Source organism: Nyctereutes procyonoides, unplaced genomic scaffold (genome assembly GCF_905146905.1).
Source record: "Nyctereutes procyonoides isolate TBG_1078 unplaced genomic scaffold, NYPRO_anot_genome, whole genome shotgun sequence".
Classification (NCBI taxonomy): domain Eukaryota; kingdom Metazoa; phylum Chordata; class Mammalia; order Carnivora; family Canidae; genus Nyctereutes; species Nyctereutes procyonoides.
Window position 1 is genome coordinate 46,165,443 of NW_026575020.1, and position 22,947 is coordinate 46,188,389.

Below are 22,947 nucleotides of genomic sequence, written 5' to 3' on the forward strand. Positions count from 1 at the left end.
CGTATTTGCAAAGGACCAGAGTTTAGGGAGTCCACAATTTTATGTATATGTGGTTTCCGCCCAATTCCTTTTCTTGGAATTTCTAGACAGCTGTCATTGCTACGCTTTCTTCACCCCCTAGGCCGCCTCCCGGGCTACGAGCGCTCCTCCAGCAGCAGCAGCAGCAGCAGCAGCAGCAGCAGCAGCAGCAGCAGCAGCTTTAAGGTCCCGAGCCCGCGGCGCCTTCCGGGAGCCGTAGCCCCAGGCCCCGCCCTTCGGCCCGCGCTCTCTGCACTGCGCATGTCAGCTTTGCGTTCCCCTCCCCCCGGTCAGCAACGGGCCGAGAAGCGGCGGCGGCGGTGGCGGCGGCGGCGAGGAAGGGGGCGGAGAGGAAGGAGCGCGGCGGCCGCGGCCTGGACCGCGCATACTCTGGCGGTAGGGTTCTCTCCGCGTCGGCGGTAGTATCAGCTGCCGCTGCAGCCCCAGCAGCAGGTCTGTGCGAGGTGGGTCTGAGTCGGGGTCGCTACCCCTTGGCGCGACTTGAGGCAACTGCGGGGCCTAGTGAAGGCCAGGGAACCGCGGCCTCGTTTAACAAAGAGTCTGTGAAGCTTCGGGGCAGCAGAGGCCCAGGGGGCCGGGAGGGGTGGGAGTGCGAGGGCGAGGCGGAGGCCTCCAGAGGTCCTTCCCGACCTCGTCGCTTCCACAGCTCCCGCTTCTCCCGTAACTCTCATTGTGGCCCAGTTGGCGGCTTTCCGGAGGCGGCGCCCGCCCGCCCTACTGAAAAAGGGATTTGCTGGGTGCGGGGCTCCTGGTAGGGATAGCCACAAAGAGGGTTCTGACCAAAGTCGGCAGCAGTTGGCGGATGCCAGCCTCCGAATCGGGGGGACGCGATGGGTAAAAGTTGCCCAATCGGAAGCCAGTAAAAATATAGTCCGTGATCTTCGTGCAGCCTTGAGTACATCCCTCTTGTCGCACAAAGTTTCTTGTGGCCTATTTAAGAGCCTATCTGATGCAAGTAAATAATTTATGTGGAGTTGCAAGCACACGCACCAATAATATAAGAAGGAACTATCGTGCTAGTTGAGAGTTTTGGGGAATCAGCTTTCCTTATCACCCTAGTGAAGCATTCCCCTTTGCTCCTCACTCCTTGAGGCGGTCGTTCAATTTCCTTAGGTTGTGTATTGTGTTTTGTAAATGATGTTTTTATGTCTGTTCTCCCTATGCATGCCCTCGAGCTCCCAGAGGGCAGAGGTTATGTCTTAATTCACTCTTAACTTTCCAGAGCCAAGCCCAATTCTGGCACATAGGAGGTGAGCAATGTGTAGTTCATACAGAAATTAGATTTTTAGCGGCGGGGAAGAAAAAAAAAAAAGCATGTTGCATTTTCCTTTACCTAGAAGGGACATTATATGGTTTGATCTGCAGTGCATTCAAGGAATATTTTTATTGATGTCTGCTGTGTGCCTTTTAGGTAGCACTGTTCTGTGACCCCTGCCCTCCTGAAACTTACTTTCTAGTGGGGGAAGGAGAGATAAAACATAAATACAGAGGTTATACTGTATGTTAGAAGATGATTACTAACTTAGGTTTTAAAAAAAAAAAAAAGCTTAGAAAGAGGGATGGGGAGGTGTACTGCATTTTGAAGTAGGGTGGGCAGGGAGTATTTACAGACTAGCTGATATTTAAGCAGAGTAGAAGGAGATGAAGGAGTGAGCCTAGCAAGTATTAGGGTGAAGGAACTTTCCAGGCAGAGGGAAAAGCAAGTGTAAAGACCTTGAAGAGGACAATGCTGTTTTTTTTAAGAGGAATAATTAGAAGACCAGTGTGCTTTGGAGCTTTGTGAGCAAAGGAGGAGTAGTAGGAGATAAGGTCAGGAAGACCTGGGGGAGGCAGCACCAAAACAACCAAGGAACTTTTAGGCCATTATGAGGATTTCACATTATCTCTGGAATCATCTGAGGCTTTTGAGCAGAGGAATGGTAAGATCTGACTTACGTTGTAATTTAGTGTAATTCATGAAGGAATGCATTTCTTTTTATTTTAGTTTTACCAAATTCATATTTATGTAGTCATCTTACTTTCTCTAAGCCAAGAGAGGAAAGAGACACTTCCAAAATAGGCGTAACCAAAACTTACTTGAATTTGGCTTTAGAAGAAAATGAAGACGTTCTTGGGTTTTGTACAGATTCTCATTAAAGAACTACCCAGTTTATAGTGTGTGAGCTGTTCTAAAGGCAGATTATTAGATAGAGTAGATGCTAATCAACTTTCACTAGAACTTTCTCCCTTTCCAGAAACATAAGTTTTAAAGTAACATGGTTTTATAATCTGTTGTTTGGTAGTGCACTATTTTTAAAGGCATTAAGATCATATCTTATTTTCCACCTTTGCCCAAAACATAAACTCTAGACCAATTTTCATCCTGATATTCTACGCTTATTCTGCCTTTGCTATTCTTCCTAGCTTTCTTCCTTAGAATGTCTTCTTCCTTCGTACTCCTCTAGTCAGCTTGCATCTTCTCTGCCTAGCCGGGTACCAGCTCTCTTACGAAGCCATCCCCACTTGTCAGCTCTTTGTGGTCTGAAGTGTCATGGGGCACTTATGTATGGGATTCCTGAGTTGAAAGAGATCAGAGTAAAGCTTGACATTCTCCATTTATCAGTGGAGAAATTGGTTTCTGGAGAGAGAATGATAAATACGGCAGCTAGTACATATTGTGCACTTACTATATACGAGCCCTTGCTCTAAGTGTAATTTTGCGTATGAACTCAATACTTTACACCAGCCCTGTTAAGTAGGTGATATTCTCACCATCTTACAGGCCCAGAAAAGCCAAATAACTTCCTTGAGGTTCACATCAAGTTAGTGCCAAAGCTAGAGTTTGAACATAGCCTGGCTCTATAGTCTGTGCTACTTTACTATGCTGTTACGATTTTCTACTAAACCATAGATAGCATTTTAGAACCATAACATTTAGAACCACTCCAAGTGGGACTTTATGTTATTTGTGATTTTTCTCCTTGGCTATGTTATAAATCTTGGGATTCTTGCATATTGAATAAACATGCATAAAGAGTATATACTGTGGAAAACGAGAGATAAAAAAATGAGTGCTTCTTCACCTGTGAAACCTATAACTTAGAGTTGAAGAGAGAAAAATTACAATACAAATAGTTATGATTAAATGTGGGTGTTTTAAGACTGGAAAGGGAGTTTGAGGAGTGAGCTGCCACTTCTCTTGGGAAGTCTTTTTTTTTTTTTTTAAGATTTTATTTATTTATTCATGAGAGACACACAGAGAGAGGCAGAGACATAGACAGAGGGAGAAGCAGGCTCCATGTGGGGAGCCCAGCGTGGGACTCAATCCCGGGAGTCCAGGATCACGTCTGGCCAAGGGCAGGCGCTAAACCGCTGGGCCACCCTAGGATCCCCAGGAAGTCATATTCATATCATAGTTCTAGGAGTTGGACTTCGAAGGATAGGACTTTAGTAGATAGGATTAGAGAGATTTGGTGGGGAAGAAATCCAGGTTAAGGGAAGAGCAAGAACCAAAGTGCTTGTTTTTCTTGGAACACCAGTGCATGTGGGGAAACCATGCGAGATATGAATGTGAATTGTGTAGTTTGTTGCCACCATGGAGAGTGTCATTCCATCTTGACTAACTGAAGAACTATTTAATTAAAGGGAATGACAGAATGAGAAATATGGGGCAGCAAAGTCTGGGGCCAGGATCTGAAAGAACCTGGAAAAGGTTTTTGCTGAGTACCTGAATGCTCATCGCCCTTGGGTGTGGCTTTCCCTAGTTCCACAGTATTAAACCAAAGGAGGTAGAAATTGATTTCCTCTTTTGCTACTTGTTTCTGGCTCACCATTATTTTATACTTTACCACATACTCACTTTTCATAGATGATGGAATATTTATTGGTTGTAGATGCAGCCTGAAGTTGTACATCATCATGAGTTTTCCCATAAAACACATTTTCAGGGGTGCCTGGGTGACTCAGTCATTTAAGCATCTGCCTTCTCCTCACATCATGATCTCAGGGGTCTTGGAATCAGGGAATCTGCTCCTCCCCACTGTGAGCCCAACACGTGCTCTCCTCTATCTCTCTCAAATGAATCAATAAAATCTTAAAGGGGGGGGGTAAGCATTCTTAGAACAGTAGAGTTGAAGGGATACAGGGTTACTTGTCTAATGTCAAACAAGTATTAGTCACTTCAGAGAGGCCTTACCTGATTTCTTTCTGTTAATAGCTTACTTTTTCTTACTTGCCTTTATCTTTTTTTGTATTGTTTTGTTTTGATAGCACTTTTACTACCTGAAATTATGATTTGGTTTTTCTTTCTACTGGACCAGAGTGAACGTCCTGAGAGCTGCGGTGTGTCAGATTGCATAACTATATCCAAAGCACCTAGAACAGTGCTTGACAAAATAGGCAGGCACTCAATACATTTTTGAGTGTTGGTTACTCTGGTAATGGTCTAGTGGCTGGATAACAGGAACTTTATAGGAAACTATTGCTATCGGAGAGATGGAAGTGGGAAGGAGAGGTGTCCTTCATAGTATTGACACATAACAAAGTAGTTAGTGGTCAATATAGAACAATGTTAGTTATTACTAAGACCAGACTTAGGTTCTCTTTAAAGGAGATGCTCACGAAATTTTGTTTATGCTTCTATTACACAGCTAATTCTTTTCAAATTAAAAATTTTTTAATTCAGTCTTTTGTAAAGAAAAACTGTCGGATTTTCACAAATATATTTGCATCTCAGAGTAGAGATTTAGGTCTAAACTGCATCATTCCTTCTTCATAAACTGGATAAAATAGCAACCTAAACACATGTGCAAATGGAATTCTAATTCTTTTATTTTGTTGTTTTTGAAATATACTTTAAAAATCTTAGCCCTTTTAAGTGGATAGTTAAGTGGCATTGATTATGTCTACATTGTTGTCCTACCATCATCTCTGTAGTATTTGCAGAACTCTTTATTTTGTAAAACTGAAGCTCTGTATTGTTATTAAACAGTAACTCTCCATTCCTCCACACCCCCAGGCCTTGGCCACCCCTTCTACTTTCAGATCTTCACTGTTCTACTTCGTGTAAGTGGAATCATACTCTATTTGTCCTTTTTTTTTAAAAAAAAGATTTATATGTTTGTGAGAGAGAGAATGCATACACACACACACACACACAGAAGCAGACTCTCCACTAAGCAGGGACACACCAATGTGGGGCTCCATCCCCGGATCGTGCGACCTGAGCCAGCTTAACTGGCTGAGTCACCTGGACACCTCTCTTGTTTGTCCTTTTTGATTGACATATTTCCTTAATGTGATGCCTTCAAGTTTCATTCGTGTAGCACATATCAGAATTTCATTCCTTTTTAAGGCTGAATAATGTTGATACATGTATGAATGTGTGTGTGTATCATATTTAGTTTATTTGCTCATCCATCAATGGACTCTTAGGTGGCTTCCATCTTTTGGCAATTGTGAATAGTACTGCTGAGATCATGGGTTATATATCCCCGGTTTCAATTTTTCGGGGTATATACCCAGATGTGGAATTGCTGGATCATATGGTAGTTCTGTAGTTAATTTTTTGAAGAACCACCATACTGTTTTCCACAGTAGCTGAACCATTGTATGTTCCCATGAGCATTATACAGGGTTCCAGATTCTCCACATCCTTGCAACATTTACTTTCCGTTGTGTTTTTTGTTTTGTTTTGGGTTTTTTTTTTTTTTTTTAGGAGTCATCCTAGTGAGTGAGGAGATGTGGTTTTCAATTGTATTTCCCTAACGATTAGTGCTGTTGAGCATCTTTTCATATGCTTATTGACCATTTATATATCTTTGGAGAATGTCTATTAAGGTAGTTTGCTTGGGGCACCTGGGTGGCTCAGTGGTTGAGCTTCTTCCTTGGGCCCAGGGCGTGATCCCAGGGTCCTGGAATCCCGGGGTCCTGGAATCCGAGTCCCACAGTCGGCCTCCCTGCATGAAGCCTGCTTCTCCCTCTGCCTGTGTCTCTGCCTCTCTCTGTGTGTCTCTCATGAATAAATAAATAAAATATATATTTTTTTATTTTTTTAATTTATTTATGATAGTCACGGAGATTGAGAGAGAGACAGAGACAGAGACAGAGACAGAGGGGCAGAGGGAGAAGCAGGCTCCATGCACCGGGAGCCCAACGTGGGATTCGATCCCGGGTTGCCAGGATCACGCCCTGGGCCAAAGGCAGGCGCTAAACCGCTGCGCCACCCAGGGACCCCCATAAATAAAATATTTAAAAAAAAAAAGTAGTTTGCCTGTTTTTAAATTGGATTGTTTGAGGTTGTTTGTTGTTTTTAAGGTCAGTGAACTTTACCTGAATGTGGAAGGCCTGCAGTGATATGACGTACACTGAAGCTAGTGAGTGTTTTCACCTTTTCTTGTCAGTGTGAGAGGTGTTTATGGAGGCAGAGGTGAAGTTTCAGAGCTGTCTGATAAGGAGTTTGTCAGCTTGGTAGGAGAGTGTTCCAGGCATATTATTATTATTATCTAAGAGAAGGCTTAGAAGCGTGCGTACGTGTGCGTGCATGTGTGTGTGTGTGTGTGTTAAGACTGAATAAAGGGAGCTTAGAGAAGACCCACAAATAGCAGGAATGTAGTTAATTCTTTCATATTCTATGTTTATTTCTTGACTAACTGTTTACTAGGTGTCTCCAAACAATATTTGCTTAAAGAATGCAAATAAATCTTAAGAGCCGAAATGGGGGGGGGGGAGTCATCCTCTTTTTTTTTTAACATATAACCATAGAGATTAATTAGGTTGATGTTTGTTGAATGTTATATCAGCTGTAATCCCTCAAACCTTATGATGGTTAAGGATCCGTAGCCATACACCTATGTCGTATAGCCTGCATAGTCTAATAGAAAGGATTATTGTCAAGAGTAAGGAATTAATGGTACATTGGAGGGCTGGATCTTAAGGTTTGTAATAATGGAAGATAATGGGTTTCACAAATACTGGGGTGAATTTTGGAGAGCCTGAATGCATGATATTTACTCATCCAACAAAAAATTTTTGAGTACTACACACCCATTAGGCTCTAAGGATACAGTGCTGGACAGAACAAGCAAAGTCCCTGCCCTCATGGAGGTAACATTCTAGTCAGTGCAGTATTGGCCTTACTAGAAGCAGTAAATTAGGGGAAATGGGCATTGTGTTCTAGATTAATTAGTGAAAGGCTTGGACTGAGGTGTTCAATCTTTTGGTTGACCCACATCTCAGAATTTAAAAACAAAACAAAAAAAGAGATGATACTGCACAGTTTGCATCCTGTGTCTTAAAGCCGTTAAGTGACTCTTACCCGCTTAAAATCACACTACCTGCCTATTTGTAGCAGAAGTCAGATTTCTTTTTTTTTAAAGAGTTTATTTTTTTATTCATGAGAGACACAGAGAAAGAGAGAGGCACAGACACAGAGAGAGAAGCAGGCTCCATGCAGGGAGCCTGACGTGGGACTCGATCCCGGGTCTCCAGGATCATACCCTGGGCTGAAGGCGGAGCTAAACCACTGAGCCACCTGGGCTGCCCAGAAGTCATATTTTTAACGCTAAATATATGATGTGTTGCTTTTGTAATTTGAACCCTTTGATTTCAATAGGACTGCTTTGTGTCTGTGCCCATCTTTTTCTCCTATCCGATATCTTGTGTCTTCAGGTCTCCTTCTCAGGAGCTCATTCTTAGGATTTTCCTGTCTTCTTACATCTTTAGTTTTTATATCTCTGTTGGCTTTTCCCCTTTAGCATACAAACATGCTTATGTTTCTTAACAAACAAAACCCTTCTAGTTATCACTTCATTCTTTCCTTCTTATATAAAGCTTAGGAAGTAATCTGTACCCCTCTTGACCTAGTCTTAACTGTCCACCACTTACCAGTCACTCCTCAACCTTGCCCCTGCTGTTCCATTGAAACCCCTGCCCTGTTGACTCCTGGTTGTATATCCAACAGAGGCCTTTTATGTTCTGTTCTTCTGGCTTCTCTTTAGTTTTTAACATTGGACTTTACTTTCCATGTGTAAAACGTCTCTCACCTTCTGTGCCACTATTCTCCATGTCCTCTCTCCTTCCTCTCCTCAGGGTGCCGTGTGAACTTCTCTTCCCCTGTGCGTTCCTAACTATTGACCCAACATTTGCCCCTTTTCTCACTCTCTGCTAGCTTATCTAGCCCAGTAACTTCAAATGCAAATATGTTATATCAAATCATAGCTCCATCACAGACTGTTCCTGAACTTACAGACCCAACTTGGCACTTTTCTTAGCTCTTCATTCCATGTTCTAACCTGTTCATCTGCACCCTGCCTTTCTTTCTGAACATGTGTCCTACAACTTTCCTAGATGTCCTACTGAACTCTAGCTCCACGGCACTATTTGCAGTTCTCTGTGGTGGTACTTATAGTTTCCTCAGTCTTAAATGACCTCCCCTCACACTTCTACCTTGTTTCAGATTTTTAAATCAAACACCAGTGTTGTCTCCAGAAAAACTGTGTCTTCTCCCTCGCTCATCCTGGGTTGGGTACTCCTTTCCTGAGCCACCAATGAATGCATTTCGTGCAGGACCTCTGCTTCAACATATCACGTTGTTTTTTTTCAGTTGGTTAAAACCATACCATGAACCCCATTAGAATGAGACTGTGTTTTTCATACATAAATGCCCAGCGCCTAATATACTCTCTGACATTAAACAAGCTTTTTTTTTTTTAATTTTTATTTATTTATGATAGTCACAGAGAGAGAGAGAGAGAGAGAGAGAGAGAGAGAGAGGCAGAGACACAGGCAGAGGGAGAAGCAGGCTCCATGCACCAGGAGCCCGATGTGGGATTCGATCCTGGGTCTTCCGGAACGCGCCCTGGGCCAAAGGCAGGCGCCAAACCGCTGCGCCACCCAGGGATCCCATTAAACAAGCTTTCAGCAAATGATTGAAAGTTTTCCTGCTAGGAGATTGTTCATGTGATTCTTAAGATCTACCCAAACCTAAAGGGTGTTTTTCCCTTTTCTCTCGCTCCTTTGACTACCTTCTGATTTCTATGGCGCATTTATTTTCTATACACTAGGAAAAAAATGAGGTTAAAATTCAGATCCACCATTTTTGTTGTTTAGGAATAGCTCTTGTAAAGCCAGGCTCACACGTTGGTTAAATAATATTATTATCAAATGCTAAAATTTTCGTGCTTGTAAACATTCTTCCTAAATCTCATCTCATTAGAATCATGTGGATTCTCCTTAAGGGATTTTTGAAGAGATGGTCTAAATTAAATTCAAGCAAAGTAGTACTTATTAAGTACTTACTTCAGCCACATGTAACTTGTATGGAAGGTCCATAATAACAGTTCAAACAAAATCTATAAGGTATGTATGGGGAGAGGCATAGAACCAGAAAAGTAGAGCATGTTGTTCGTGGTCTTTTTAACAATGTCATAGTAGAAGCAGCTTTAGAAACTCTTTCCCATATTGGCTTCAGAGTCCATTATAAAGATCTTAATTTTTCTTATTAATGATAAACCTTAATATAAGGAAGAAAGTAAAAGCGAAATAGCTGCTATTAACATTTTGGTAAACAGCCCTCCAGCTTTCTCTATATATGTAACCATGCTTTTATATTGAATTATGATAAATAAGTTAATCATACTACCCACCTTGTTTTATGCCCTTCTTATTTTACTCCTTGTGTATTGGACACTTTTCCTAATTTTAAATAGTAGTTAAAAATTTATATTCCTTTTGGTTAAGCAATCGGATTTTGAAAATTAATCCTAAAGAAATAATTACAGGTATGCATGATGATACAGCTATGTGGTATGTTTCACAACATTATAAAACAGTAGTGGAGAGGGGTGGCTGAGTGGCTTAGTCATTTGAGCGCCTGACTCTTGATTTCTGCTCAGGTCATGATCTCAGGGTCCCCCATGTTAGGCTCTGGGTTCAATGTGGAGTTCTGCTTGAGATTTTCTCTCCCTCTGCCCCTACCCCCACTTGTGCTCTCTTTAGTGCTCTAGAATTAAAAAAAAAAAAAACAGTAAGGATGCCTGGGTGGCTCAGTGGTTGAGTGTCTGCCTTCCGCTCAGGGAGTGATCCTGGAGTCCCGGGATCAAGTCCCACATCAGGCTCCCTCCCTGCATGGGGCCTGTTTCTCTCTCTGCCTAGGTCTCTGCCTCTCTCTGTGTCTCTCATGAATAAATAAATAAAATCTTAAAAAAAAAAAAAACAGTAGTGGAGAAATGTATTCATTGACATTGAAAGATATTCATAGTATGTATAATTAAATGAAGAAATAGATAACTAGGGGATCCCTGGGTGGCTCAGCGGTTTAGCGCCTGCCTCTGGCTCAGGGCGTGATCCTGGAGACCTGGGATCGAGTCCTGCGTTGGGCTCCCTGCGTGGAGCCTGCTTCTCCTTCTCCCTTTGCTTCTCTCTCCCTCTCTCTGTATATCTCATGAATGAATGAATAAAATCTTAAAAAAAAAATAGATAACTAAAACAAAAAATATTGTGTGTGTATGTATATACATAGTGTAGAAAAATAGCAAAAGATATCAAAATTATATGTAGGAGAGGAATTTCAAATAGTTTTAAATCTTGTTCCTTTTTGCTTTCTGATCTTTCTGCTTTTCTATAAAACTTAGGTAGCTTGTATCATCATTAAAAAAAGGTTTTTTGGAGCCAAGACTACTAAGATAATATAGTATTGTTTTTAAACTGATTTGATCAATGCTCAGGAAATTTCTTTGTAATTCTTAACCATAAGCTGAGTACTTCAGGCAACGGTGAATCCTTTTTTCTTCCTGGCTTGTGTTCAAGTGGGCATTGCCCAGTAAATGCATGGTTCATGGGTACCCTTCAGAGATAATTACATAGATACTTTCTACAAATAACTGATTTTTCAAGTTTTGATTCTTTCATTCTTCCAAATATCATTACCAAAGGATAATATTTCATTTTGGCTGTTTCACTGGTAGCACCTCGGTCTCTGACAGCAAACACTACATTATATTGTGATTGTAGGTTGTTTCTGTTTTTTTGTTTTTTGAGGATTTTTTTTTTGTCATCTATTTTCTTGGTAAACTATAATATAAACTCCTTGAGGATAAATATTAAGAGATTAAGTCTTTTCATCTTGGTATTTTTTAGTTGTCTAACAACAAGCCAGCACATATCAGATCCTGAAAATATTTGTTGTCTTGTGAGTATTTTTGGCAGCTTGAAGATGTTAAATTAGTGGTCAAATCCTTTTGAAGGAGGCAATATTAAAATACTACTCTCCTGTTTAGATTATGATCCCAAAAATAAATAACACTTTCTTTAGTGTTTTTAGAAAATGTGATTTTTTTGGGGAGGATTGGCATATCACATAGCTGAAGTACAAAGTTAAGTAGCTTTTGGTTTTTCGTTTTTAAGGGTTTTATTTTTAAGATTTATTTATTTATTATAGAGAGCGAGCACATGTGAGCATGGGGAGGGCAGAGGAAGAGGGCGAGAAAAATCCTCAAGCAGACTACACTGAGTGCAGAAGCCCAAAGCAGGCCCAATCCCAGGACCTTGAGATTTTGCATGACCTGAAGTGAAACCAAGAATCAGGTGCTCGACCTACTAAGGTGCCCCCAAAGTTAAATAGTTTTAATTGACAGGAAAATATTTAAAATGAAGTGTAGGTAGAAGTTGAAAGAGACATAAAAATCAGTAGGCTAGGGATCCCTGGGTGGCGCAGCGGTTTGGCGCCTGCCTTTGGCCCAGGGCGCGATCCTGGAGACCCGGGATCGAATCCCACGTCAGGCTCCCGGTGCATGGAGCCTGCTTCTCCCTCTGCCTGTGTCTCTGCCTCTCTCTCTCTGTATGACTATCGTAAATAAATAAAAAAAAAAAAATCAGTAGGCTATTTATAAAGTTAAATTTATTATTAGTGTATTTTGTTCCTAACAGATCAGTCATTGACATCATGAACTGGAATAAAGGTGGCCCTGGCACCAAGAGGGGATTTGGCTTTGGAGGTTTTGCCATTAGTGCTGGAAAGAAGGAGGAACCCAAGCTCCCACAACAGTCCCACAGTGCCTTTGGGGCAACCAGCTCTTCTTCCGGTTTTGGAAAGTCAGCTCCACCACAGCTCCCTTCTTTCTACAAAATCGGATCTAAACGGGCCAACTTTGATGAAGAAAATGCGTAAGTCATAATCTTGGTAGTTTAGCAAAGGTTCAGCTTTGAGATAATCATGGTCTCAACAATAATTGAGGTAAAGAAACCATTTGTTTCCCAAATAATAATGACTTCTTTAATGGCTTATCTCACTGAATTGCATTGTTCCTAATAAGTTAAATTATTGAGTTTACTCATTTGTAAGGAACATAATGCTTGTGTGCTTACTTACATCTTTCTTGTTCCATAAAGACTTGAGGCTATTGAAACCTAAACATGGCTGAAGAGTTTTAAATAATTCATGTGGTTTTGATGGCCTTTCTGGAAGTCTTTTATTAACCCCATGTAGTTGTTTTGTGACGCAGGCAGTTGTCAAACTGGTAGAGACACTATTTGTCTCAACACCCAAGTTTTAAAACTATTATGTTGTAAAATCTTATGTGTAAGAAAAATCTACTCAGATTTTTGCCCAGAGTTCTCAGGAAGCCTGTTTACCAATTACCTTTTTAAACTTGATTTTCTGATAAGAGTTGTTATAGAAAGCTAGGGTTTGAGGTTTGAGCTCTTAATTACTATAGATGGTGTAATGTCTTTCTTTGCTGAGTATGAAGAAATCTCTTCTATTTCCAATGGTTGTGACAAATTGAGTTGGGTTGTTGTAAAGAACTCAAGATGGGGCACACAGTGGCATTTTTAAAGGCTTGTGTGTTGCAGGGATTAAATACAGAGGTAGATGTTTAAGGTTTGGCAAAGTCAAGGATCATTACCAATTCAGGGATACTTTTTCATTAGTTAAATGAAACCTATATAAATGAGTATGTATGTGTATGTAGCATCTAACAGTTGTTAGAGCTTTTAAAATAATTCCTGTGAAGACCTAAAATGCTTTAAAATTTTAAGCTGTGGTTGTTATTTATTTAATATTTAGTTGTGTTACTATTTTATTTAATTTTGATGTAAGGTCTAAACAGTTTTTTGTTTTGTTTAAGTTTATAAAGAGCTATATAGAATGATACTTTTTCCAGACTTTGAGGTTGTCTTTTCTGAATACTTGAGTACGGAGAATGATTTTAGATAGAGCATTTATTTGTAATTCTTTTCTGTCAGTTCTCAGAAAGTAGCCCAGAACTTCTGAAGAAAGCTTCTAGCCTTCTGAATATATTGCTTAAATTTGTTTAAGGATTATAAAGAAAAAAACTAGATTTTTACTATTTGTACATATATACAAAAGTAATTTTTCCATAGCATATACTCTTTAATGTTTGTTGTATCTGTTCAACAGTGATATACTAAATTTTTACTGAAAACTCATCCCTTTTAATAGAACTGGAAATATGATTTGAATAGACAGTATTGAAATGAGAGAATCTACTGTGCCTGTTTTTTTTTTTCAATATTAGAATATTACATGTATTTTTTTTATCTGTTTTTGGTATCAGGGTAATGCTGACCTCATATTACACGTATTAACAATAATGGGTCATTTGTCAAAGCCTGGAGATCTCTAATTTAACATGTTTAGTTCAGATCCCTTAATAGTAACGTATATATACCATAATAAAAACTTCTGTTAAATGAAGGATTCATTGACCCCAATTAAACATTCACTTTACCAGTCACACGTCTTAATTTTCAAAGATGTGTGTGTGTGTGTGTGTGTGTGTGTATGTATATATATATATATGTTTTAATTTCTAGCTATTTTGAAGATGAGGAAGAAGACTCTAGCAATGTTGATTTGCCTTATATTCCTGCTGAAAACTCACCTACCCGCCAACAGTTCCATTCCAAGCCAGCAGATTCTGATAGCGATGACGATCCCTTGGAGGCATTCATGGCTGAAGTGGAGGCAAGTATTAAGGCTGTTTTGTTAAATTTCAGCAATTAGAAATAGATCAAATTAACCTAGCTCTTCAGTCATTCAGAATTTGTTTCTTGGCCCTCTTTTGGAGAATTTTGCTCTCATACTCTACAGTTTCTTAGATCTACATCCACACACCGTATGGCATTTTCAGAGCTGATCAATGCCTAGAAGTTTGAACTCTGTCCCTTGAACAAGGGTGGCTCCAGATTTGTGTGTATGTGTTGTTTTAGTATTTCTTTGTCTAAAATAGAATAAGTATTATCTCCTTCATTCTAGCTTTAAAGGTAAGTAAACTTCTAAGAAACCTGCAAAAATGATGCATTCTGTACTTTTAGTGTTTGTTTATTATTATCAACATTATCAGCATTCACGACCTCCCTGTAGAAATGGAAACTTGCAACCATTTTGTTCTTAAAACTCTTCTTGCTAGGTTTTTGTGATTTTGCGTTTTGTCCTTTTCCCCCATCTCTCTGACTTTTGTATTTATTTACCTTTTACTATGAAAAATTTCAGTCAAACACACATGGAGAATAATAAAATGGCTCCCATGTACTCTTCACCTTGCTTTATCAATTAACAATTTTTGCCTAATCTTGTGTTTTTCTGGCCTTTCTTCCTTCTCTTAAATTATTTTTAAGTAAATCTCAGGCATATTATTTCATCCATTAGTATGTCTGTATCTCTATAAGGTAATATTTGGAAAACATAACTACCATATCATTGTACCAAAAAAATTCATTACATATCTCTCTGGACTGTTTCTCTTACTCCTATGATCCTCTTCCAATTTCTCAGATAGGTTGATTCTTACAGTTCTCTATATTGATTTGCTATTTTCACTCTATACATTCTTAACCACCGCATCCACTTCTGAAACTTCTATGTGAATAAACTCATACATTTAGTCCATTTAGTCCAACAACCTCTCTTTGGTTTCAGCTCTTCTTTTCTAATTCACATTGACCATTTTTACATGGACAGTGTATCACTGGCATCTTTTCTTCTTCAACTAGGTCTGTTTTTGTCTGACATAGTCCTCTTAATGCCAGATGATCAAACATGTTCATGACTTACTTCATTTAGTCTTAGGATAACAATGGGGGATTGGGAGGAAAAAAATACATGGAAATACAATTTTTTAACTAATAAGAAAACTGAACCCTATGGGAATTCAAATCTCTTGCATCAAATCCCATTGGTGCCATGTGGCACAGCTGGGACCCTGATTCTTCTGTCATGGTAGTCCTGAGAACCTAGCTCTTTGTAGTACATCAGGCTACATTTCCTCTTATTTAGCAAGCTCTGCCAGTCTTTTTTTAAGATTTTAATTATTTGAGAGAGAGAGAGCACAGAGGGTAAGTGAGAGAAGCATACTCCCTGCTGAGCAGAGAGCCCAACACGGGACTCCATCCCAGGACACCGAGATCATGACCTGAGCTGAAGGCAGACGCTTAACTGACTGAGCCACCCAGGCACCCTAGTCAATCTTTATAGCATTTTTTTGCATCTGTTTCTTCGTTTCTGCTTCCACTATAGTCAGCCTGCTTTACACTTAAATTAACTCTTGTCTGGTATAAATTTTCTCCCTGCCTTAGACTCTGTACTCCTATTTATGTGGTATACAGAAACAGTAATTAGGCTAAAGCATGTTGTTTATGTCATTCCTCTTGCTCAAAAACTGTCATTTTATTGCTTATGAAGTAAAGGCCTTCCAGATTTCTCAGTAACTTGTAACCTAAAGTCTTCAGCCACATCTCATCTCAAAGGAGGAAAAGAAAGAATCCAATATAGATGTTTTTGTTTGGCCCAAATACTGCTTTTTAAATATGTGAGCCAGAATTTTTAAGATGAGGTTTTGTCTAAAAGTTCAGAGTCTTGAAAAGTGGACACTTAGGCAAGACTAAGCATGTATTCTTACAAGACGAAAACAGGTTTGTGCTGAGCAAATGGCTGGCTGCTTTAGGAGATAGGGCTTGCTTTTTCTAGTTCACCTTGGTTCATGAAGTCTGTCCCTCTCATTGAGGCTACCCGTTAGAACCATTTATCATCACTCATGTTTAGTTTTCTTACAGTGGAGAAATATTTTTCTGAGCTTAGGTGTCTTATAAAATACCAGAAAATAAAAGACTCAGGGCCACGTGATACAGGAAAAATTAAGCATTCCTTCTTATTAAAGTGCAAGCAAAGCACGTGTCTATATATCAAAAGAAAACAATTTTCTTCTCCTGGTTTACTTCCTTAATTGTCAGGTTGGCACCCATTACTCTGTTTCCCATCTACGATTTAGAATAACTCAGACTGTTTGCATCTTAAAGCATATGTACTTTATAGGTAGCAAAGCCAGAATTCAGCTCCAAATCCCATATTCTTTCTGCTCTGTCATTCCATATCTGAGTTCTTGTAGCACTGTATTTTTGGGATAACACCAGGACTATTCAGAACTTTCATGTGCTTTGTGACGTGGTAGTGATTTAAGTATGTTAAGTGATTCTGCAAGTAAATGCAATAAATGTTTTGTCATGTTTGAAGTGTCTTATATATATCTTTTTTCCCTTCTTGAGATATAGACATTTCCCAAAGGGCTGTTTCTCTTTATAACTTGCAGTCCCGAGGGATGAATATGAAAAAAATCATTTCTTGATATTCTCGGTTTAAATTCAGATATAATTTTTAGTAATGCAACTTGGTGTCACCCTTTTTGAGTGGGAGTAGCTAAGAATGGCCCAGATTCTCCTGCTTGGCATTTCAAGTACTTGAAGCTGTAGGAGTGTAAATCTTTTTGATACAGTGTCATTCTTCAGGGTGTTTTTTTGATATAGTATCCAAAGGAGTTTTGCGGATTTTAGGACAGAGAGAATGGATATTGTCTGATCTTGGAGAGAGTGTTATTGCCACAATACTGTATTAATCCTGGATCTTAGGTATATTCTTTACTAAAAAAGTGTTTTTCTCTAGTGTTTGAACTCAAGATGAAGACCTATTTTTAGCTAGTGTTTCAAAAGAAGATTTATTTATGTAGGCTTAAAAAATAGGTGCTATGTTTCTGACCCATTCCTTATGTTACACTGCTTATGTCATCTTCACTTTAGTTGTAGTTTTGAGTATATCATATATCTGGCTCAATTTCTTGAAAAGTAAGTTTGCTTGTAATACTTGATTTTAAAATAACTCAGGAATATTGGATTAGGTAGAAGACCGGACCATGCCAGATTATAGTTAGTGACATTTTTTTAAATAAAAGAAATCAGAAAGCTCATGTTGCTTTATAACAAGACCATGCAGGATATGTTTAACCTTGGAAAAATTACTTAATTCTTCTAACCGTGATTTTCACATGGATAAAACAAAGAGATTAGTGATTTTTAACTTGCTATGTATAGCAATTACCTTTGGAAAATACATCCATTTAACTCCACCCCCAAGAATCTTGACTTAGTAGATTTTTTTTTTTAATTTTTTTATTTATGATAGTCACAGAGAGAGAGAGAGAGGCAGAGACATAGGCAGAGGGAGAAGCAGGCTCCATGCACCAGGAGCCCAATGTGGGATTCGATCCCAGATCTCCAGGATCGTGCCCTGGGCCAAAGGCAAGTGCCAAACTGCTGCTCCACGCAGGGTTCCCTTGACTTTAAGTAGATTTAAAACAGTGTTTTTCAACCTCAGGAGTTTTGACATTTGGGGTTTCATAAATGTGGGAGCTGTCCTGTGCATTGTAGGATGTTTAGCAGCATCTGTGGCTTTTACACACTAGATACTGGTATCAAGCCCCTCCTGCCCCTCCGAAGCAATCAGAAACATCTCCAGACATTGCCTAATGTCCACTGGGGACAAAATCACCCCTGGTTGAGAGCAGTCTCCAAAGTCAGATCCAGAAATTTGCAGGGTTTTTTTGTTTTTGTTTTTTTGTTTTTTTTGTTTGTTTTTTTAACTAGCCCCATTGATAGTTTGATGTTAGTGGTCTTAAGCTATGCTTTGAGAAAGGCTAGTTTGCCAGAGTGTAAGACAGCCCTTTACAGCCATAATTAGTTTTCTTAAAGTGACCAGTTAAAGCTTTTTTTTTTTTTTAATTTTCCATGTATGGCAAATATTGTAGCTAAAAATCATGCAATCCCCATATAGACAAGTTTTTAGAACATTTAGGCATTTCTCTTTGAAAAAATAAGTGTCAAAATACAATTTGATTGCGTCAAGATACAATTGTCAAAATGCATACCTAAAGCTGTGATGGCAGTTGTTCGAATCTAAGAATTCTTTATAAAGAAATTACCCTTTTAAAAAAAAAGAGAGAGAGAAATTACCCTTTTAATGTGTATAGTGGATATGATTCCATATGGCCTTTTGTTTTCATTAGGATCAGGCAGCTAGAGACATGAAGAGACTTGAAGAAAAGGACAAGGAAAGAAAAAACGTAAAGTAAGTTGTTTTCTTCTCCCTCACAAAGGTTACATGGAAAATGCTAAAATATTACAAAGCTTATTCCCCCCAAGTTTATAGAGAAAAATTAAAATACACAAATGTCTTGACTTGAAGTTACCCTTGTATCTTATAAGAGAGATGGCAAAAGTTGTTGCATTTGTAATACTTATAAAACCTTCTTTTTAGTAGAGTAGTATTTAGTATTTCATTATAAATAGTCTTTTAGTAGACAGAGGAATGAGTTACAGTGGGAGTTAAGAGAGCTTAATTATTTAAATTTGGGCTCCTTGTTCTGAGTTTGTCCCATAATTAATGCAAAATAAGTTAATGACTATAGATTATGAGGAAAAATGGTGATTTATCATTAAATAAGTATGTTATTGATAAATAATGTAACCTGGTTTATTTAAGGAGTGATACGCTTTAGCAGCTAATCAGAACTTGAAATACTTTATTTTCTGAGAAAGAGAAGAATTCTATTTCCCTTGCTGAATACACTCCTCTTAAGTCTTCGGTACCAGGCACAGTAGGCATGGTTGGACTTCTACTCTGCTTGTCAATCAGTGCCTCAGGCCCTCTGCTAGGTTCCTGTGCCATAAGAAGGTTCAGCCCTCTCTTTGGCGTTTACTGTTGTATCATCTTCCAGCTTTCCTGCACTGGGGATGTTGCTTGCCTTGAGAACAGCAAGTGCTCTAGATTAGGCAGAAAGTCTGTTTAGAAACAGATGGTTGTGGGAAGTAAACAACCATACTTTCTGTAGCTCCTGAGAGATGCTGCAAGTGGCGATGGCCCCCTTCTCCACATGAACTGCTTAGGAGTTTTAGTCCCAAATTTGCAAGAGTTGAGGTAGTTTTCCTTTGTCCCCAAGGATTTTGGCTGAATCCAGTTACTCCAGGGCTAGAAACTCTGGGGGATGTCAAGAAAATTGTGACATTCTTTTTAGTATATACCAAAAGAGGGCTTTTTTTTTTTCTTAATATAAAATGCCGTTTTCTTTTTAAAACGCGTTTCACAGCCACATGGTGTTTGTCTTATGGGGTTGACAAGGTTAGGATCCTTGGGTATCTTCAAAGGTTTTACTCCTTATATCCTCATTAGTAATTGATGTTTCTAGGGGAAACATCATCCCATTCAAAAGAGCAAAGTGCAGCTTAGAGTGAAGCCACACCTGTATGATGGATGGATAGTTTACAGTGTGCTTATTGCTGCTTTGTTATTGTTAGTGTTGAGAGTTCCTGTGCTGTACGGAATTCAACACTAATCTGCTATAAGTATGGAGCTGGGTATGTGGAACATTTGCAGGGAAGTTTGTTTCTCCGCTTGTTTTTCCAGGGGTATTCGAGATGACATTGAAGAGGAAGATGACCAAGTGAGTTCCTATGCAGTATTTCTATCTTTTATTTTACCCCACAAAGTCTATACTGGGGACAAGCTAGAGCTTGCCTTCACTGAAATGGCCATTCCTGACATTCAGCAGGGAATGTCATTTGACTTGCTCCTTTTCTACGTATATGACCAATTGGTAATAGAAAAATTCACATAGCTTTCCCCCATGTTGAAGATGGAACTTTTGATCAACTATGACATCAAAAACAAATAAGAGCTTTATTCAGTTGATTTTTTTTTTCAAATTAATGTTTATGCTGCTAAATCAAGAAGTAGTGTGGGATCTCCTGGTGGCCTCTAGCAACATCTAACCTCTACCTCTTTCTAAGGGTTCTGTTTGTGATTCTTGTATTTCAAGATGGAACATTAATTTAATGATTGTCCTTTCAGTATTTTTTCCCCATTGTTCAGTTGTGGGATGGTGAGAAGGGAACCAGAATGAGCAGTAGCCCTTTCTAGTTTGTGACCCATCTAATCAGTGTCAACTTCCAAACTTGGATTGGTAAATCCACAGCACGTATTCACAGCTCTGGGCAGGGTAGGTAGACACCCCACCCCAGGAAGGCTGTGGGACAGACAGATTTGTAAGTCTTCTTGTTAAAGAAGTTAAATCATTGTGTAGTACTAACTGCCTCATTCATCTCTTTGATTGTCCCTCTGAATACTGCTATTGTTAAAGGTATCATTGCTAGTAAAAATCTTGCCTTACTTGGTAGGTACTTAAACTCTGCAATCATCTGGTACACTGTGTGCACTAATTACAGGAGCAGAAATGTTCTTAGTTGTATTTGGGTATGATTATGTTCTTGTGCTTTCCTGCAGGAAGCTTATTTTCGATACATGGCAGAGAACCCAACTGCTGGTGTGGTTCAGGAGGAAGAAGAAGATAATTTGGAATATGATAGTGATGGAAATCCAATTGCACCTTCCAAAAAAATCATTGATCCTCTTCCTCCAATTGATCATTCAGAGGTATGGTGTTTCTTGCTGAATTTGATTCTTATTTGAAAAGCTGATGGTTCTCTTCAGCTTTAATATTTGGGTTTTCTCAATATCTGAGTAATCCTGATTCATACTCCTTATGTCATGAAAATATTTGTTCTTTGATATCTTCTCATCTCTGCTAAGTGGTTGAGTCAGGAAGTGAGGCTTTATAGCTTATGTTGTTGTTAAAGGCACAGTTAAATCGCTTGCTCCCATTTGATTTTAGGCTAAGAATTTTTTCCAAGCATTTGTACTTGTTTTTCAGACTGTCCTTTACCTTTCAAAATGGGCCCTTGGGCCTGCATTTGTTTTTTAATTGCTGTAAATCTTTATTGTTTCTCTCAAATCTGGGACAGATGAGAAGCTGTTCCTTCAATGTGGAGCCAGGAATTACAGTTTCCTTAAGTCAGGAAAAGAGAATGAGGATATCAGTATACCCACTTGGAAAAAAAATTAGTGTTTCATCCAGGTTAAATGTCAGACTAGATCTTGCAGGCCTTCGTAAATCTAGATCTAGGACAGTGGTTCTCTCAAAGTGTGGTCCCATGGACTCCTACAAGGATCTTTTCAGGGAGAATGCAAAGTCAAAAGAATTTTCATAATGATGCCAGCATCATTTGTCTTTTCCAACACATCAGCATTTGCATCGATGACTAAAAAAGCACTGGTAGGTAGCACTTCCGAGACCTTAGCATGAAGAATCAAGGTAGTGTTACCAGCTCTTCTAGTAGTTGTTATATTCTTCTCTGCCACACCATCACAGTTAGAAAAAAAAAAAAAAAAACCCAGCTTCATTTAAGAATATCCTTGATAGAACAGTAAAAATTGTGATTTATTAAATCTTGTGTTAAATTCTTTTTATTCCATGTGACAAAATGAGGACAAGTGAAGCATTTCTGTTGAATGCCAAAATAGGATAGGTGTCTCTAGGAAAAGCATGTAAACATTTGAGTTATAAGCTGAACTAGCTGCTGTGTGTGTGTGTGTGTGTGTGTGTGTGTGTGTGTAACACCATTTTCATTTGAGAAAATGAATGACTTGTCAAGGGACACAATTGTGAAAGTGTTTATTGCCAATGAGAGAAATTCAAGCTTTCAAACAAAAATTAGAGTTTGGAAAACTTCTATTTGCCACATGGAATTTAACAGCTTTCCAGTACCTGAAGTCTGTTATAATGAAATTGATGGCAATAAACAAGTATTATTTCTCTTTGTATGATCAAATGTTTTGCCTGGTGAACGATCTGCATACTACCTCAGTGAACCAATATTTTCAAGTAGCCAATGCATGATTTTACAAAATCGTGCATGAGTAAAGGCTTCATGCAAAGTACATGCTAGACCCATGGATTATAATATAACTGTGTGAAAAGATCATTGATATGGTGTCAGTTCATAACAAGGAAAATACCTTCTAAGAAGTGACCACTTGTCAAGTCTCAGTGTACTATCAAAGGAGTAAAAATCCACAGGAATTTGAAAAGGCTACTAAAAATAAATACTCTCTTCCCTAGTCTAATGACATACCTTTGTGAGGCCAGATGTTCTTCTTAGGCTTCAATCAAAGCAATATATCAAAACAATTTGAATATAATAGGGACCAATTTCTTTTAAGTCAGACTTTAAGAGATTTGTAAAAATGTAAAACAAAGCTGTGACTTCTTTTTAAATTAAAGCTTTTCTGTTAAAGTATAATGGTGTGTTATTTTTAAGTGAATAAATTTTAAAGAATTTTTTCAATTTTAGTTTGGTAAATATCAATGGATAAAACCCACACAAGTAAAAACCTTGTGTTTTTATTAAGTGTAAAGGGCACCTGAGACTGAAAGTTTGAGATCTACTGGTCTAGACTAGAGTATGGATTATATTCAATTTTTTAAATGTTTCCTTTTGCACAGATGCTACCAAATAATGCCTTGGTATTTTACATGTGGCAAATGAAACTAAATATGTGAAACTGATGTGGGAGGAAGCATCCATGATAAAGGATGAAAATCTAATAAGGAAAAACACATAAGTACTTGAAATAATCATCTAATAAGATGTTTGAGATAACTTGACGAAGCTCCCAAACCTCATCATCATGCTGGGGTATCCCACAGTTGTCCTCATGTTAGTGTGGGCAATCTGCCAGGAGAGACCTGA

At 38.8% G+C, this 22,947-nt stretch overlaps 1 protein-coding gene across 1 annotated transcript in view; it reads left to right on the plus strand.

Annotated features, from left to right (window-relative positions):
- Window positions 1-347: 347 nt before the first annotated feature.
- The window catches only part of DDX42 (DEAD-box helicase 42), a 37,042-nt gene continuing 14,442 nt past the window's right edge, over window positions 348-22,947 (plus strand). The window contains 6 exon segments of the mRNA XM_055316629.1: window positions 348-414; window positions 11,944-12,180; window positions 13,852-14,002; window positions 18,369-18,430; window positions 19,766-19,802; window positions 20,642-20,791. Coding sequence (XP_055172604.1) covers window positions 11,960-12,180; window positions 13,852-14,002; window positions 18,369-18,430; window positions 19,766-19,802; window positions 20,642-20,791 — 621 coding nt within the window. The 5' untranslated portion in view covers window positions 348-414; window positions 11,944-11,959.